The sequence below is a fragment of the Eubalaena glacialis genome, chromosome 2, assembly GCF_028564815.1.
Source record: "Eubalaena glacialis isolate mEubGla1 chromosome 2, mEubGla1.1.hap2.+ XY, whole genome shotgun sequence".
NCBI lineage: Eukaryota > Metazoa > Chordata > Mammalia > Artiodactyla > Balaenidae > Eubalaena > Eubalaena glacialis.
In genome coordinates, this window is record NC_083717.1 from 149,771,444 (window position 1) to 149,791,475 (window position 20,032).

A 20,032-nucleotide genomic window follows, 5' to 3' on the forward strand; every position below is an offset into this window, starting at 1 on the left:
CGGTCCCGACCCAGGTCGCTGGGTCGCGGTGGCGTCAGCTGCGCGCCCGCCGGCTGGGAAAAGCCGGTTGCTGGGGGAGTGAGGAAGAAAGGGAGGTACCCGAACACGGAAGTGGTGGCAGCGCCGGCGAAGCAGGTGGAGGCGGTGACTGCGACGTCTGAGATGAGAACCCCGCACCGAAGGGTGGGGGCTTGCAGACGGGCATCCGCCTTAGAGGACCTACATGAGGTGCCGGAGTGCTTGGGTCTCCCTTCTCCAGCTTAGCGAGCACCCAGAGTGATGGCGGTGGTGATGGCGGCAGTCACTCGGACAGCCCCAGTTAAACTGCGCTCCGAGAGGTGAGTGGGGGAAGGGTGGTTGCTGCTTGGCCTTGCCCAGCGGGGTCTGCTTCTACTTTCCGGGCGCTCCTCACAGGCAGCCATATCCGGGTCCCCGTACGGGTCCAGCCCCTCCTTGGGACCCGGCTAGAGAACGAGATGTTTGGGCATGTTCTTTCGAGAAAAGGAAGCCGAGACCCTTCTCAAGCCTTTAATTTTGGCATCCTTGGCGTCTTCATCTTGTCATTTCTATACCGGTAAAGGAGGGAAGACTTAATCTCAGTTCATGGTTCCTGGAGGTCTGGCGTGTACATTAATGCTTATTCTATAGGACATTTTACATATATCTCTTAAGAAGAAAGTAATTCGGGTTTCCTTATTCAAACCCAACCTAAAGTTCACTGAAGTGCATATTTAGATATAAAAGAAGAGCTAGAACTAAAGTATATTGTTGAATACTTCCTTCGATCCTTACAATCTTTGCTAAGGTCTTGGCCATTAAGTTTATGCTTTGCTTGGGTCTTCACGTTCTCCATGTTGGGAGACCGGTCTCTGATTAAAACCTTCACAATGATATTTTTCGTGCTACCCACCTTCTAGTCTCAATCGGAACTTGTTTATGACATAAGAGAAACGTTTTTCTGTTGTAGAGTTTTCCCCATTGTTTTCCAGTCTAGTTCCATTGGGAAAAGTTGCAAACACATTTAGACAAACCGTGGTATAGTTCTTACCGTGGTGGCATTGTGAAGGGTGTTGCTTTGAGTACTAGGGCTCCAAATAGGCTTGCTAGACACTGAGGTTTGGTACGTGAATGAAGAGGAAGAGTGGTTGGCTGAAAAAGAACTTGGGATTTGTGGAAAAATAACCAACCTATCCTTGGTTTCCCACAAGAGCAAAAAATACCTGAGATGATTCTTTCCGAGTGACTTAATTTTATTTGGAGAGCATTCGTTGTTTAGATAGACTGATTGCTAATTTTTTTTAAATCCAATTATCACTGGATAGACTGGGGTTCAAGAAGAAGTCCGATAATACATCAAATAAATCATCATGAGATTTCAGTGTAGTGCTTTACAGAGCTCAGCATAAGAAGAATCTGCCAATTTGGAACAAGAGTTATAGCTATAAAATGCCGTAACTATAAAATATGTAACACCATGTGACTTTAAAACTATGAATGGTGTTTGCACTTCTCTCCTTTCACTCTGCTTTAGCAATGAACACGTTTGATTCATAGGGTTTTTTGTTTTGTTTTTTTGTTTTTTGGGTTTTTTTTACAAATTTCACATGTATGGAAAGAGCTAGGGCCTTAGAGTTGAACAACCCTAGATTTTAATTTTGACTCTGACAGTTACTCGTGTGACCTTGAATATACTTCTTTACTTTTATTGAATGTCAGATTCCTCATCTCTAAAATGAAGATGACTCCTTCTTCCATAGAATTGTTATAGTATATAGAAGATACTCATGGATGTATAAAACTAATTGTCTTGTGTTATTAATGGGGTACTTTGGGTGGACATTTAATGGTTTCATTTAAAATGGAGTTGTCTGAATCATTATCCAGTAAATTTTTTCAAATGTTAAAAGATGTATTTTTGCTTTTGCCAGTATGTTTTCACGTGTCCATTTCTGTTTCAGTCAGATTTTAAAAAGACAAATTTTAATGTTCTCAGTGAATTCATGATCTTGGTGAGGGAAACAGACATTCAAATAATATGTACAAGACAATAGTGTGGTAATGAAATGTGTAACTTAAATCTTAGTTAAATTGCCTGGTTATTTAAGATAATATAGCTTTTAAAAAGAAACCAGTGTAGCTGTCCATCACCAATGTGGCTGTCAGGTGCATGTCTCATAGGAGTGGATAGCTGAATGGACTCACTGAAAATCATGCCAAGGTCGCAGCTTCAATTGCAGTGAAGGTTAGTTACCGTTTCTCTGTTGTGACCATTCATAGTACCCTTAGGCTCACAAATATTGTTGTTCTCAAGGACAGTAGGGTGAGAAAGCATGAATATATTACCATTCTACTTGTGGCAGTATTATCTATATAAATAATAATGTCATATAATCTTAGTTTATCCAGGAGGCATATCAGTATTGCCTTATGAGAGGAGTTTTTTAAATTCCTTTTTAATAAAATATGTATTGATATTTGATGTAAACATTATTAATCCTATAAAAGATAAGGCTAGAAGAAGAGAGTAATAACAAAACTGAGAACAGAGTATTGAAAAAAAACATTGAAGGCAGTTTAGAAATCTGAAGATTTTTATCTCTCTGAAAGTGTCCTGAATCTTACCAGCCTATTTAATTTATTTTTGGGGTAAATAATACTTGTGCATGTATAAACTTTCTAAGGTATAAAAGGGAATACAGGAAAGTCCTACTCTCAACCTACCCAGTTCCTATCCCAGTTTCTAATATTTGACTCTTGTGTTGTTACAGTGGCAGTGGATCCTTACCACAGCGAGACAGATATTATCATTGTTTTATGAATGAAAAAACCCAAGGCTCAGAAAGGTTGTGAGTTGTCCAAGGTCACACACCTAACCAACTGTCTGAACTAGAAACAGAACCCAGGTCTATTAACTTCTGATCCAAGTAGTCTACCATACTGCCTCTCCAAGTCATAACTGTTGCCATAAAACTTAGAATTTAGTTTTATCAGAACATGAAAACAATTTTATTTAATTCTAGAATAACATTATGCTAGTTTGTAGGTAAAACTTGTTAACCCAAGCTTAAATGTAATCATACATAGTTATCATAAAACAATGAAAAGAATAATCTATGATCAGTTTTTTTAAAAAAAACTTTGCCTACTATTTCTGTTGAAATCTGTTTATTTACTAAGTTAGCTTGTAAGAAATTACAAACTTTTATAATTAAGTTTGGTTATTTACACCCATACTACTTTTCAAGAATTTAAAGCTTAAAAACACTTTTTAAAAGAGCATGTTTAGTATGAGGAGTAATAGAAAGTGCTTTATGATATTTCAGAAATGCGGAAGCATCCTCAGCCTCAGGTATTTGAGATATGTTTTTGTCTGGATTTTCTAGCCTTATACGTAGCCTTTGTTTCCTTTCATTCTTTTTCCTTAATTTTGCCACTTTCCCATCTCTCATTTTTAGAAATTAGCTTATTCTACATGGAAGGTTCTGAGAAGACAGAACGTGTTACAGAACGTAGTATGTATTCTCATTAAGCTCAATGTATGCTGTTTTCGTAGATTTTAATCCTGGCAGTAAAAACATGGGGCAGCTGACAGTATCCAGATTTAACAATGTGAACACTGAAGCTAAATGAGATTCTAAAAATCAGGAGAGATAGCTAGTAAGTGACAAAGTCTAAATTTTAGATCATGTTTGATGATTTAGCAACTCATGCTGTTGTTTCATCTGCACCATGCTTCATTTTTAAATATGGTATAGTGAAAAACTAGATTGTTAATTTTTTATAGATCTTTATAATTTCCTCTTTAGACTAAATTGCACTCATAGAAAGAAAGACTACAAGGAAATTGGCCAAAATGTCTAAATTGATTGCCTCTAGGTAATTGAATTGCAGGGTTTTTTCCTCCTTTTTGAACTTTTCTGAATGTTCCATATATTTTATAATGAGCATATATTATTTTTATAATTAAAAAATTACAAATTGAAAGGAAGAAGTACATCTGTACAATCCAGTTTATTCTCTAAGAGTCACAATCGAATATCTTAAATATTCTGGTTTCTAAGATTCTGTTAAGGTTCTTGCGCTTTTAAATATTTTTTTTAAATAAATTTATTTATTTTATTTTTATCTTTGGCTGCGTTGTGTCTTCATTGCTGTGCACAGGTTTTCTTTAGTTGCGGCGAGCGGGGGCTACTCTTTGTTGCGGTACGTGGGCTTCTCATTGCGGTGGCTTCTCGTGTTGCAGAGCATGGGCTCTAGGCGGGCGGGCTTCAGTAGTTGTGGCTTGTGGGCTCTAGAGTGCAGGTTCAGTAGTTGTGGCACACAGGCTTAGTTGCTCCGCGGCAGGTGTGATCTTCCCGGACCCAGGCTCAAACCCGTGTCCCCTGCATTGGCAGGTGGATTCTTAACCACTGTGCCACCAGGGAAGTCCTGGTTCTTGCGCTTTTAGAAGTTTATAGTGCCAGCTCTTAGTTTTCTGTTCCCTCTTCACACTAAATTAACCCTCTTCAGTGACAGGTCCTAGACGTTTCTCTTTATCTTTAGCTAGCATGCTCAGGGAATGTACACTTATTTTAATGTTAGCCCAAGTTAATGTTTCTCCCACAGTTTCTTCCACAGAATGGCTCTATGATGAGTTAAATAAAGGAAACTGTGGCTTTAAGCAGGTTTCTTAACTGAAGGACCTCTTGGAACCTTTTGCTAAAGGTGCCTTGTAATCTTTCAGAGGGGAAGTGATTCCCAAACTGGTTTAATAAGGAAACCTCTGTTTCTCTAGAACATGTATATATTAACATCTTTTAGCACTAGTGTACACAGGAGTTCAGATTGGGGGACACTGACATAAGCAAAATATAATTAGGAAAGTAAGTGGAGAAAGTTTGGAGAAGGGAAGTAAGGGTGTAGTGGTGCTAATCAGTGTGTGTGTGTGTGTGTGTGTGTGTGTGTGTTTATGTTTGTTTGTTTTCCCAAATAAATCCAGTTAAGTCCCACGAGCCATGGCTTGGTAGCATGAAAAAGGAGATATTTTAAAATATTTACTGGAAAATGAACCTGTATTGCTTTCGTAATGAGAAAAAAACAGTTTATAGTTCAGAGATGTTTCTCATTTGAACAAACCCATTTTTTATGTTTTTTCATTAACATTCCGGGGAATTTACCTCTCTTGTACTATCCAGTATATTCCATTCATGGACTCTTAAGTGTTCCCGTAGAATCCAACTCAAATATTAGGCGATGATCAAACATCAAGGGCTCTAACCCACAGAATCCAATTCAGATAACATGCACTATGACCAGAATGCATTCAGGGAGTTTGGGACACATAATGGCAGGTACACTTTGGAATCACAGATTTGATAAGGAAATTCCCAGGGTTCAATAACTACCAGAATAATAATTTATTTGTGAATTCTTTGTAGTATAGTAAATTATTCTTTATAACATCAAATTTAATATTTACATGAATTCTGGCCTTAGGTAGACATCAGCATTGTAGACACAGTAGTTCTATGAATGATTAATATGTACAATAATGCTCGATTATCCAACATCATAGAGAATACAATGAAGTTTCTAGATGAATGAAGTTTAACCCTTTAATTACTGGCTTTAAAAAAAGTTTTCAATGGGAATTTGAATTAAAATCACCTTCCCAACCTTATTCAAGAGCACTAACTAAATGTTATTTAAATCTGTTGTTAGCATAGAAGGGTCACATTGGGTATTCATTCGTTTATCACTGTTCAGTGCAATTGATTACAGAACCTGGGATCAAATGGCTAGTGAATCCGAGAACTTGATTTTTTGAAAAAGGTTTAGATAAACTTGCTTTAGACGTTTGCCTCTTGCTCATTAAGAAATAACAATTTAAAAAAGTCACTGTGTATTCCCCAGGGCATTGTAACTTAGATGCCTTCATAAAAAATTAATTATTGAATCAAGAGTCAAAGCAACTTTCTCCCAAGTGATTCTTTCACCCTCTTTAAAAAAAAAAAAAAAAAAAAAGCTTCTTTGCAGTTACTAACAAAGATTGTTGATTTGTGAACACTTTTCAAAGTATCATCATTGATTTCTATACTGCATAAAGATGGTATTAAAGTCACTTTTTTTCCATTTTGTATCTCATCTTCTACTTCATTTCTACAAAGTTTGTATAAAATTCCAACAATTAATGATAGGGTATTTGAAAGGACTCATTCAGATTCAGAACCTTACCCTTTTTTTTTAACATTCAGATTTTACATGTATAGGCAAGACACCAAAAGCACTTTTTTAAAACTCATTTTTAGTCTTTAAAAATAAAAAATTTTTTTCACTAAAAATTAATAATGTTAACACAACATTGTAAAGCAATTATATGCCAATAAAGATGTTTAAAAATTAATAATGTTTTTATTGAGAGCAATGTGATTGAATTTTTTTAATTTTATGAATTTTGATTTAATGCAACTTTTGGAAGAGATTAGAAGATCTTTTGCCATCTGTTTAAAGTGTAAAGATGCGAGAGTTATATGCATGATGCATTTTTATCATTATTGTAATAAAATCATGTGATAGTGAAGGAAATTCTGAATATCTTTTTTTCTAAAAAGATCTCACCATAGCATAAGTTTTTTTTTTAAGTTACCTGAACCATGAAGAGACCAGTTAAATGTTTTGTTTTGCCTTTTTTCTTAATGTATCTGCTAAGTAGCTTCTCAGAGCCACTTATTATCCCAATAAAGGTCATCAAACTTAGAACACTTGTCATTTTGTAAAAGAAAAATACATAACTTGTCTTAAAATTTCAGCAACTTAAGTACTTTGCCCTGAGATAACTAGCAAACCTCGTGTGTTATAAAATTTCCGTGATCACGTCTATTTACAAAGTATTGTAAAGATTCTCTTACGTAAGATAATATAATCCACAAATGTATTCCAGCAACATGGAATCATTTGCGGTGCACTAAAAGTGCACAAAGAAATGGAGAGGGTTGCCATCAAGTCCTTAGCTTTTTGGAGCTCCCACTCTTCCCTCAGGAATAGCATCTCATCAGACAAATAACCATCTCACAATGAGTGATGGGAAGATTGTCAATCATATATTCAATATTCATAAATTTTAAGTTTTCTAATTTTTAGACAAGTATAAATAGAAGTTAAATTTTCTTCCTACTTTGAAGATTACAACATTAAGTGACATTCTGGCCCATATAGTGATGCGGTATATTTTACCAAATATGTTTTTTACCATAACAATTTATAAAAGTGGGACTTCTGAAGCATGAACTCAGTTTTCTAGATTGCTATGTAAAATTTATATAAGGCTGTAGTTCTTAGATACAAAAAGATAACCAGTCAGAAGAAGATTTTCTATGCATTAACTCTTTAAGTACAGGTAAATGTATGGAAAATTCATCTAGGGCAATGGCATTTTTTGCTTTATTTTATGGATCCCTGTAGCATTAGCATATGTAAGAACAATTAACCTAAAATCCAGAGATACTTGATGGATTGCTACCTATTATGAACAAGTTGGTAAGCCTTGCTAAAGTAAATCTGTTATGTTAGCATGTAAACTTGTATAGAGTAAGGCTGGAAATCAGTTCTCTGAGGGAAAATGTCAAATTGTTCTATAGCTTCATGGTCTGTTGAGTTTCAGCTATATCTAGTGTATCGATCCTTTTTTATTTTGAAACATTAGTTATCCTGAAAATTATATTTGCTCATAAACTTAATAGTTAGCATGGGCTAGAGACAGAGGTATTTCTGTGATTTCTTCCTTTATGAACTATTTCTATAAAACTGGCTTGGGTGCTATAATAAAACATATGTTATATCTGTTTCATTTTTAAAAAAGAAAAAATATGTTAAACTTTATTGTATACTTGGTACATTTAGAATCTGAGCTAAGTATATACTTCACATACATTATTTCATTTAATTCCCACCAGCCTAATGAAATAGATAGCATCAGTATCTCCATTTTACAGATGAAGAAACTGAGGTTTCAAGGTCATATGGCTAGTACAAAATAAACTGGACTCAAACTGTATTTCTAATGCCTGCCATCATTGTGCTATGGAACTGCATCCTTGTCATGTACATGTATAGAGATACTGAAAATGTTATAATGGTTACTGCTGGGTGGTAGGATTATGGATAGTTTTTACTTTTTTCTTCATAACTTTAAATTTGAATTTTTCACAGTGAGTATAAAGTACTGTTATTTTTATTTATGGTCATCAAAATGATATGTGTACATAGGTTCAAGTTAAATTAAGCTGAAAAGCTTAGATAAGCTAAGAAATGCTGCATTCCTCTCCTACCCATCTCAAAGGCTTCTACTTTCATAATTTCTGTTTTTCTGATATTTATCTTCACATTTCTAAATCATATGCTTATACTTCTCTCTTGATGCGTCAATTATTAGACATTGGTTGAGTTCCTCTTCTGATAGATGAGGATTTACCTCTCTTTTAGTCTCCTTACTCTCTTTCCATTCTCTTATTACACAAAGAGCCTTACGTCCTTATGTGGTTATATGAACTAGTTGCTCTCTAGCAGCGCCAAACACCCTGTTGTCTGGAAACTTCCCTTCTTAATCATCCCAGGAATTCACATTTCCTTTCTCATATGTTAAAGACCTTGTTTCCTATGTTATGCCATTTGTTTTGGGTTTACACTGGAGCACATCCTCCAATATGAGGTAAAATTGTTGTTACTTTGCATGTCTGAAAATTTCTTTATTTTATCCTATTTGATTGATTGTTAGGCTGGTTATCTTCAAGGTTGGAAACTATCCTCTAGCTTCCACTGTTACTTACTGTTGAGAAAACAGATGCTATTTTATTTACAGTCCTTTGTGACTTTTTTCCCTCAGGAAGGCTTTTTTTTTTTGGCTGGGTTACATACATAAATCGATTAATTGAACACTTAACACGAGGTCTACTCTCTTTAACAGATTTATAAGCATACAATACTTATAGTATTGTTGTCTATAAGGTAGGAAGACTTTGGTATCACCTCTTTATCTCTAGGGTTCTAACATTTTAGAATAATGTAATTTGGTGTGTATTTTCTCTTGTGTGGGGCACTCATTGTGCTCCTTCTGTATGGAGACTCATGTCCTTCAGTTCTGGGAAATTTTCTAATATATTTTCTTTTATAATTTCCCTCTCCATTTTGTTATTTTCTGTGAAGTGTCTGTATTGATCCTCTAATTTTCTTATCTTCTCTGTCTAGTTAACCATTTTTTTCCTCTTTCCTATTATTTCCTCAGCTTACCGCCAACTTTCCTATAGAATATTTTTTTTCCTGCAATCATGGTTTTAATTTCCAAGTTTTTCTTGTTCTCTGATTGTCCCTACCTCATTTTATTCATTGGTGTAATATATTCTCTTAACTTGGAAGAAATCTATTTTATTTCCTGCTGCTTTCATGGTTACTTTTTTCTCCAAGTTCTTTGTTTTAGTCACTTGTTTATTTTAGAGGCTTTCCTCAAAAGTCTGGTGACCTGTCATATTCTAGAGTAAATGAAGCACAACAGTGCTGCCTGAAAGCACTGTGTAAGTAGGCTGGGCTTATGGATGGATGAGCTTCACAGCATGCTGGGGTGGCCCTCCAGCTTTTTATTGGAGGATTTCCAGTTATCAGCATCTATAGGTCTTTTCTCTTTGGCCATTCTGTTTCTCCAGCATAGTATCTTCCAGTCTCCTATTAGGAAATGTAAGTTTGGCTGCTGGAGTTCTAGAAGCTGGATGGAAGAAGGGAGCAGGGAATTTTCTTTCTGATTTTAGTCCCAAGCCTCCCATCTATCCTCACCATGCCTAGTATCCAAAGTCCTGAGCCTCTCTGGTTCAGTTTCTCCAAATAGCATTGATAAATTTCCCGTCTCCTCTAAGTATGAGAGTAACAACCAGAGAGATCTAACTGCACGTATGCAAATTTTCAACCTACCTCCCCACTTTCTGCCCTGTTCTCCATCCATACTTTCTGTAGCACCTGGTACCTCTGGGTGTCCTGGACTTTGCCTGCTCTGTTGGCTTGCTTCTCATCAACGTTGCCATTGTGCCTGGTGTCACCTTCCTCTCCGCTGCTGAGTCAGTCATTGCTCCTCTGTTCATTTTCTGTCCTTGTATTTTGTCACTCAGGTTATAGATATCTGCTAGTTTCATTGAAGATGAGGTTTGTTTTTATTTCTCATTTTCCCTTGTTTTGGGCTGACTTCTGAGAGAAAGATGGAGCAAAAAGATTTTCACATAGCCATTTTAAACTGGATCATTATTTCTTTTATAATTAGAGAAAAACAAAACTATTTTCTTTTTGAGAGGAAATCAAGTTATACTACTCATTAAGAAATTTAATATGGAAAGCAGCAATTATAACTAAAGGAAGCATTGGAATCACTAAAAGAGTTTATAGGAGACTTGGTTGTTTTTGAAGGCAGAGAGAAGTTAAGAGCTAGCAATGGAAGCAGGCCCTGGTAAAGGTGGGAATGTCATCAAGAGCAGAGGTACGGGGTGGGATAGGGAGGATGGAGGGATACGCAAGAGGGAGGAGATATGGGGATATATATATATGTATAGCTGATTCACTTTGTTATACAGCAGAAACTAACACACCATTGTAAAGCAATTATACTCCAATAAAGATGTTTAAAAAAAAAAGAGAGCAGAGGTACAGACTTAGCTCTGATATAGAAATAAAGGAAGATGAAGATGCTCACACCCAGTGGAGTAAAGTTGATCATAGAGTTAATAATCTGCTATTTTGATATTTTTAAAGTAAATAAAAACACCAGGTATTTTAAACCTTACATGATATACTTTTCACATTATTATGCTGAATAAAAAAGTTGAAAGTATGTAGTGTTAACAAAAAAATATCTGCTTGGGACTCCTTTTTAATTTTTTATTTGAAAAATATAAGTGTACGCTGTTAGTAACAAGCGTCTGTTCTAATCACTGACTTCATATTCTTCAGCCTACTTTGTAGCTTCTGCCTGTTTATTTTTGTTCAGTGGAATTTAGTCAATGAACAACCAAGACATGCTGTTGAATATAATTTTGGTATACTAAGTGATGATGTTTCTTTCAAATTTAGATGTTCAAATATTTTTTCCCTGTGGATTTTAAATGATTATGTACCAGTGAGCTCACTAAATCAAAATAATAAGTATAATCACCCGATGCTATTCATTGTTTAGTAATGGGGTACTTTATATGGCAAGCCTGTATCATTAGTTCACACTTTTAAGCACTTCCCAATCATATTTGCCTCTGCAGATGCTTGTTTCAAACCCTACTGCTATGAAAATAGATTCACATAGCTCTAAACATTTACTTGACTGTTGGGATTGTTAATGTTCCTCTGATATAATCAGAAGCTTAATCATGATCAGAATGTTGAGTACAACTGATTTTCTCAGTCTCAAAATTCAACTTTCACTTGTAAAATATTTGAGATTATAGAATCCCTCCCCCCAGTTCTGGGCTTAAATCTTTTTCCATCTAAGAATAGTTAAGTAGTTTCTACCTACGACCAATCATTACTATTAGTCTTAATAAAACTTTATTTACATTATAAATTCTAGTATATCTAGCCAATTTCATAGGAGAGGCATTGCCCTATAGAACTTTATCTGCTTGTTTTTTGAAATTATCAAGAAGAATATAAGGAAGTGTGTGTGTGTATAAAATAACAAATTTTTATCCAATTCCAGATTTTCTACAAACTGCCTAGACTGATAGTGAAGTTGACCAAATATTTAAATGAGTTGACAAAAATTGCATTGGGAATTCTTGCATGACATTCCTACTATTCAGTGGTGATTGTTTATTTAATAAATTCTTAACAGCTTTTATAACTTAAAACTGTTCGTATTTTCGATCAATAGGAAAGAAAACAAGGAGAGAGAAGGAGGGTAGTGGTCATCAAACACCAGCTCATAGGTTTCTCATCTCTTAACAAAGAATTTCCTGATCTGCTGTGAAATTAAAAAATAAGGGGAGGAGAGATTGGCATAAGATGTACCTCAAAACCAGAAGTTGTTCACATTTCAGACATATATTTTGGCTGAGAGGATGCTTAGCTTTTTTGATTCACATCAAAACTAGCTGTGGGAAAAGAACTCAGATTCTTGACTCCATGGCACTATGGAATTATTAGCATAAGGTAAAGTAGTTTATTTAAGTGGGAAGAAAATATCTTGGAACTGCCTTCCAACATTTCCAGTAGTTTGTTTTTAATGTATTAATTATCCTTTTTCATCTTTTCATCTTATGTATAATTGGGGCTTGATATATAATCTATACAATGTTAATGACAAACATTTAATGATCTTTTTTTTCCTTAGATATATCCAGAAAGTGCCCAGAAGAAACATTCTACCGGAAAAACTGAAAGAGCAGTATTTATAACACTGGAATTTGTGGACAGTTTGTTAAAATGGCAGAAAATAGTGAAAGTAATAGTAAAAATGTAGATGTAAGGCCCAAAACTAGTCGGAGTCGAAGTGCTGACAGAAAGGATGGTTATGTATGGAGTGGAAAGAAGTTATCTTGGTCAAAAAAGAGTGAAAGTTGTTCAGATGCTGAAACAGTGAGTGCTATAGAGAAAACTGAAGTTCCTTTAAGGAGCCAAGAAAGGAAGCACAGCTGTTCATCTATCGAGTTGGATTTAGATCGTTCCTGTGGGCATAGATTTTTAGGCCGATCTCTTAAACAGAAACTGCAAGATGCTGTGGGGCAGTGTTTTCCAATAAAGAATTGTAGTAGTCGGCACTCTTCAGGGCTTCCGTCTAAAAGAAAAATTCATATCAGTGAACTCATGTTAGATAAGTGTCCTTTCCCACCTCGATCAGATTTAGCCTTTAGGTGGCATTTTATTAAACGACACACTGCTCCTATAAGTCCCAAATCAGATGAATGGGTAAGCACAGACTTGTCTCAGACTGAATTGAGGGATGGTCAACTAAAACAACGAAGAAACATGGAAGAGGTCAACTGCTTCTCACATACCAGTGTTCAGCCCTGTGTCATAACCAATAACGATTCTTCAGGTAGAGGTGGTTCTGGGACTGGCTCTATAATGAACCTGGCTTCAAATAACAGTATAGAAGATAGTGATATGGATTCAGATGATGAAATTATAACACTTTGCACAAGTTCCAGGAAAAGAAACAAACCCAAATGGGAAATTGATGAAGAAATCCTGCAACTGGAAACACCTCCTAAGTACCATACCCAGATTGATTATGTCCACTGTCTTGTACCAGACCTCCTTCAGATCAATAATAATCCATGTTACTGGGGCGTTATGGATAAATATGCAGCTGAAGCTCTACTAGAAGGAAAACCAGAGGGTACCTTTTTACTGCGAGATTCAGCACAGGAAGACTATTTATTCTCCGTTAGCTTTAGACGCTATAGTCGTTCTCTTCATGCTAGAATTGAACAGTGGAATCACAACTTTAGCTTTGATGCACATGATCCTTGTGTCTTCCATTCTCCTGACATTACTGGGCTCCTAGAGCATTATAAGGACCCGAGTGCCTGTATGTTCTTTGAACCACTTTTATCCACTCCTTTAATTCGGACTTTCCCCTTTCCCCTGCAGCATATATGCAGAACAGTTATTTGTAACTGTACAACTTATGATGGCATTGATGCCCTTCCAATTCCTTCTTCCATGAAATTATATCTGAAAGAATATCACTATAAATCAAAAGTTAGAGTACTCAGGATTGATGCACCAGAACAACAATGCTAGGGAAAGGGTAGGAACACGGGAGTGATTATATACATATTTTCATTTAATATTTTATTTTTCTTATTATGCCACTTTGAATTTTTCTACAGGGGCAGTTGAAGTCCAAAATAAACTTATGCCCTAAATTTTACTTCCAGATCAGTTTATTTTTCTTAGAATACAATAATTGTTTAACAATAATAATTGTTTAATAATTGTTACACACTAGGAGTTAATGGATATTTTTGACTAGGTGTTTGGTTTTTGTTTTCACTATGTAGATTGTATACTTAATTTTTTTCTTTTCTTAACTGTAATTTGCATATGATCCAGGGATATTTGAAGTTTGGTAGGCATTGCAAACAGTTAAATAATCTGTATTTCATACTTTTCTTTAAAAATAATCCTGTCCTTTCTTACATATAAAATGCTTTGTTAACCTATGCCATTGGCATTCCTATACGTAAGATATAGTTTCCCCATCATCCTTTTCAGTTGTTTTAAAAGTCTTCAGTAAAGCTGAGTGTGTTGTAATTTACAATCCATACTAATGTAATTGACTTTTATAATTTACTAATAGGGATGTTAAAGGTTAGCAAAATGGCTTAAAATCAAACTTCATGTGTTTTCATTTTAAATATTAACTGTAAAGCAGAATTACTAAATTTGATTAATCAGGTCAGTAAGAATCAAATGAGGACATGATATTTTGGGGGTGAATTTATTCTTCTATAATGTGGCATGGTCATTTATTATTCCTTGAGTAGATCTTTCTCTCAAACTTGGAAGAGTTACCATCTTCAGAACATAAGTATTGTTCCTTTCTCACTGGAAGCTTTAAAAATAATGATAACACTATTAGTAACTAGTAGTTACTAAAGTAATAAAGCAACTGAGGTTTTTCTGTATTTACTTATGAACTGTTGCTTCTGCTTAGCTCTTTTTTAGAAACTCTGAGCCTGTTAGTTTGGAGAGATGCCACAGTTTATAAACAGCCACAAATTTCCATTGGTAACCAAAGAGACCTAGGTAGTTTTTCATTATTTTAAATTGAGCTTGAATAAAGATTCAAGAAGTAAACATGGAGCTCAGTATTCAGGGAGCTTAATATTGGTTTTGATCTTCAGGTTTCAGATAATTATTCCTATTTTCAGAACTAACATGTCTTCAGTATGGCTTCAAAAAAAGGGAAACATTTTGAGAGCTACGTGGCTTATGCCGTACTGAACAATACTGGGCACCAGGCGTAATATTTTGAATTTAACATCCCCAGAACAGGGAAGTATTTTTAGAAATGTTATAAGGTAGATGGAATGATAGCCTACTCTTCTTTCTTAAAGAATCAGTGAATACTAAATTTCCTAGACAGTTATTCCTTCTGGTGAGTTGTCTACCCCTGTGTACAAGTTGGCATTTTTAATATCATAGTAATTGATTTCTTGATGCTAGTTTAGCTCTAGTAGGAAGCTGCTTCTACCTGGATTGAAAGAAATTTGACTCAGATTTCCACGTTAGAATAGATGTTTCTTAAGTATCATTGCTTTTATGTTGAAGTAGCATTTCCCTTTCCTGCAGTTCTACTGATAACATAAAGATGGCATTTAAAAATAATTGCTTTAAAATAAATTTTTAGCAATTATCACAAAATTAAACAAGAAAATCTGTTACCATTGTCTTCTAGCATATTTTTTTCTCAGTGATCTCAAGATTGTCTTGGTTCCAGTGAGGGTTAGCTACTAAAATGGCACCTCTCTTAGCAGTGATGAGGCTCAGGATATCAACACCAATGTTAGGATAAATATCTCTTCTAAAGATGATATTTCCCTTTTACAAAAGTGGGACAGTCTCATACTACCTCATCTTTATTGTGGAGCTTTTGTAGATCACTGAGAAGCTTATCTTATTTACCAATATAGCACTTCCTAAATGTCCATCTTTGGTGAAAGAAAATTAATAGTATGGTAAGACTCTACCCATAATTATAGTTTTTTATCAGAATTTGATATTGAGACTTTCTGTTTCTATGAAACAATATTGTTTTAAATATTTTTCTTTTAAAAATAACTTTTTATCAATACAGAAAAACCTAAGGAATGACTAGCTAATAAATATTCTGTTAAAAGGTAATTTTATAAAGAAAAATGAAATATTACGTTGTCTTTTATAATGGTAAAAATTAGTATTTATATGAAAATCAAGATCTAAGTAGCCTTTTGTATATTCAAACTGGTTGCTTGTGATATATTTTCTCTGGCTTTCTTATTTTTTCAACTTCAAGGTATTGATAGCTGTTAACATTTTCAAAATACTGCCATTTATATAGCCTTGAAGTAGGTGATCTAGTAAATGAGAGCAGGAAGGAGACTCATTTACGCTGAAACGGTTTGTATTTTTTCCTTTGGTATTTGCTACAGAAAAGAAATCGGGAAAGTAGAAATGTAAGATTTGAGAAAGGAATTGTTTACCATGAAGGAAAAAGAAGAGTAATAATAAATTTTTTAAAGCATGAAGCGATTGGAATTTAGAAAGGTTTAACCCTTTCTCAGTGACTTGTGGACACATTTGGAAGAGCATTCGGTATTCAGAAACTTAACTCATTAAAAATGTAATTACTGAAATTATGTGTAAGTAAATGAGTATAATTTTTGAGAGGAACAATGTGGGAAGATACAAATATATCTAAATATATTGGGTTGGCCAAAAAGTTCGTTCGGGGTTTTCATAGTACACAGAAATACCCGAACGAACTTTTTGGCCAACCCAAAAAATTTTGTAACTAAGTTGGACATGGTGAGCGTTTGAAAAGTGTAAATTTCAGAGTTGAGAAAGCATTCAGCATGGTGGAAATATGTGGCATTTATTGGTGAGAGAGGATGGGGCTAAAAGAAACAAGATAAAATATTAAAATTAAGACTTTAGGCATTACCTCAGGGGAAAGCCTTGACAGTGAAAGGGGACTACTTGATCACTAATAGCTAGTCTGGACCAGACACTTAAATGTGCTTTGGGAATCATCCTGCCCTAACCAGGAAATAAACTTTTCTATTTCTCTCTGAAGCTTTCAGGAATACCCCCAAGCCCGCCTCTCCTTTTTTAAGCTACAGCATCTTGATTCATACTATAATTCCTGAAACATGCTGAATGGATTTTTTAGGTTCCTTGAGCATTTTTGTATGAAGAATCATATCTGATCTTTCTATAACCATGCCATTCACTTAAATAATTCACAGAGGGAATGGTTTAATTTAAAGGAAGACCTAATAGGAAGAAGATTAAAGGAAGCTTTTAGTCAGTCTGTGGCTAGATTTATTGATTTGGTGATCAGACCTGTGTTCCTTCCTGAATGTCAGCTAATGGCAAACTGTGGTCAAAAAAATGGCTTTCAATTAAAAGTTTTGACTTCTCATTGTAAATAATATAAAGAATGTCTAAGTAATTAGAAATCCTTTTTAAAAAAGTAGAGCAAATGTGGCAAAAAGGACTCATTACACAAATTACATTTCTTTTTATAAGAAAAACACAAACCATTATCATTTATTCATGAGCCAAAGCCATTAGGAAGATAAATCAAGTTATCAGCTTCCTGTCTCTCTGAAGTTTGGATCATTATATAGATCCATGTAATAAGAGAGCTTCCTTCCTATGAAACAAAAGCCTTGAGACCTAACTCTTAAAAATATACTCTTAGTTTTCATTAAAAAATCTCTTGTGTCACTTTTAGCTATAATCAGAGTCAAATAGGTTATATATTGATTTTGGTAGAGCAAATTTCACAGGAAGTGGACTTAATTATATAACAATCCTGGAGCTAACACAAGGGAAACAGTGTTTAAATGTAAAATAGATTGTGTGTTAGGTAATTTAATGCCCAAATGAATAAAAGATTTTAAGTCAAGCATATTATTTCTACTTTGGAAGAAAATCTTTACAATCTTAGTTTTACATAATCAGTTTTAACATCCATTTTTATTTCTAAAGATTGAACAGAAAGCACAAGAGGTTTTTCTTTTTTAATGGTCTACTAGAAATGAGCAACACTACAGGAGTCTGTCTATACTATTCTTAACACGTGCAGATATTAGAGACAAAATGGAGGTAATTTTGGAAATGGTTTGGCTTCTAAATAGAAATGTAGACTAAATAGAATAGTAGACTAATGGATATAACCCAATGGAAAGGAATTTAAGGCACATGACTCCTGTTTCAAATAAAGCCAGTCTTTTTGATTTACTTTTTAATTTTGAATAGATTACTCAATCCTAAATCTTTCTTTACTTTCATTTCCGAGCACATAAAATATAGATAATAATACTTGTCTCTTGACTTCCTGAAGGTTAATTCTTCAGTTAAGAGGTGACCCTTGGAGCATACTTGAAAATAATTTCTGTACAGCTGTTAAGTACTAATGTGATGATAGGTTTTCAACGTATTCCCTTAGTGGACCCTGCAGATTCACATTCACTTCTTTTAGTCTGTAATAGGCTTTCTTGACTTATTTGACAATAAAGATAATGTTACAATTTGAATTTATGGTTTAGACTCTGCAATTAGATGAACAGTTGCAATTTCCTCCTACCCTTAATAAGGTTTGTGTGAAATTGATGTTTGCCTAAGTTATTTTAAAAGTTGATTACATTTGCAGGAAGTAAAGATAATCACTTTTGCCATGGTTATAATCAAATCTAAGCTTTCAGACTTGAGAGTGTAAAACTCAAGGAGATTTACTTAAATTATGCTGACTTTGCTAGAATTGGATAAATTCTGTATAAACCAAGTACGCACTCGATATATACTTGAATATACAGAGTTTAAGTAGTAACTTCACAAAGCTATTAGTACTCTTATCAGGCTTGTATCCACCCCTTACCCAAAAAGAAGTAGAGTGTTCCCATTTTTATTTCTAATCCTGAAGTTGAATGTTTCTTCTTGGATGTGAGTTCAAATAAATTGATCTGAATAAATTCTCGTTTATTAATTAAAACTTCATATATAATATCCAAAGGCTTTGTAGTTTGTTTTAAAAACATTGTACTGGGGCTTCCCTGGTGGCGCAGTGGTTGAGACTCTGCCTGCCAATGCAGGGGATGCGGGTTCGAGCCCTGGTCTGGGAAGATCCCACATGCCGCGGAGCAACTGGGCCCGTGAGCCACAACTACTGAGCGTGCGCGTCTGGAGCCTGTGCTCCGCAACAAGAGAGGCCGCGACAGTGAGAGGCCCGCGCACCGCGATGAAGAGTGGCCCCCCACTTGCCACAACCAGAGAAAGCCCTCCCACAGAAACGAAGACCCAACACAGCCAAAAATAAATAAATAAATTTTTAAAAAAAAAGAGCTAGGAAGGGGAGGTGGTGGTGGAAATGTAAAAAAAAAAAAAAAAGTACTGTATGTTACCTGGCACATTCAACTTATAAGAGAAATTTTAAAATCTGTATTACACATTTTCCTTTCAGTTTTTTGTGTCATTTTGGGTCTTCCAGAAACATGTCAAGATGTGATTAAATGTGCAAGAGGTTTATTGAAGGGGGATGGACACCTATGAAGAATAAAGGAGAATGGGACTTCCATGGCGGTCCAGTGGTTAAGACTCTGGGCTTCCACACAAACACACACACACACACAAAGAATAAAGGGGAAGAGAGCAGGAGAAGGTGGGGAAATCTTCATACCACACTGCAGGTCTGACATCTGTGAAAAGAAACTGAAGGAAGCATTGGGTAGGGTGGGCAGTGTAGTTCTAAAAATGCTAGGCGAGGATGTAGTTCCCAACAGGTTACCTGTAGGAGCCCACATGGGACAGGAATGGCCTACCTCTAGAACTCCCGCCATGCTCAGTTATTGACTGGGAACACGGGAAAAGCTGGAGGCTGTCGGTCACTCTAATGCACGTGAACAGGAGTAGAGTGAGACACTCAACGTGGGCACAAATTTTTTTTGACCATTATTTTCAGTAATGAAAATAATTTTTTGTGCAACATTTAAAAATCAGAATGCAAAAAAAAAAGCCCTATGATGAACAAAATATCAAAAACTTAAATATAGCACTATTTTGCTGACTTACTCTTGCCTCAGGCTTCCTATGGCACTGCTTCCCGTGCCACAAGGCACTGCTGATTCACTGCCTCCCATTAGGGCAGGGTAGGTAGTTCACACTAGTGGTATCATTTTCCATAGACCACTGCCCCTAACCAAAAACATGTCTTACCCAGGCTTAGGTATTTGAAGTTTCTCTGTTGCTCATTTTTCAGAATGAGAATTATGTGTGCTGTGGAGTAAACCCAAACAAGTCTTCGTTTAAGAAGTTTATA

The 20,032-nt window shown here is 35.3% G+C and overlaps 1 protein-coding gene across 1 annotated transcript; it reads left to right on the top strand.

Moving 5' to 3' along the window:
• Window positions 1-63: 63 nt before the first annotated feature.
• SOCS4 (suppressor of cytokine signaling 4) lies at window positions 64-13,879 on the top strand. Its single transcript, XM_061182587.1, has 2 exons — window positions 64-338; window positions 12,335-13,879. The coding sequence occupies exon 2, from the start codon at window positions 12,427-12,429 to the stop codon at window positions 13,747-13,749; it is 1,323 nt and encodes a 440-aa protein (XP_061038570.1). The 5' UTR covers window positions 64-338; window positions 12,335-12,426; the 3' UTR covers window positions 13,750-13,879.
• The last annotated feature ends 6,153 nt before the right edge of the window (window positions 13,880-20,032 follow it).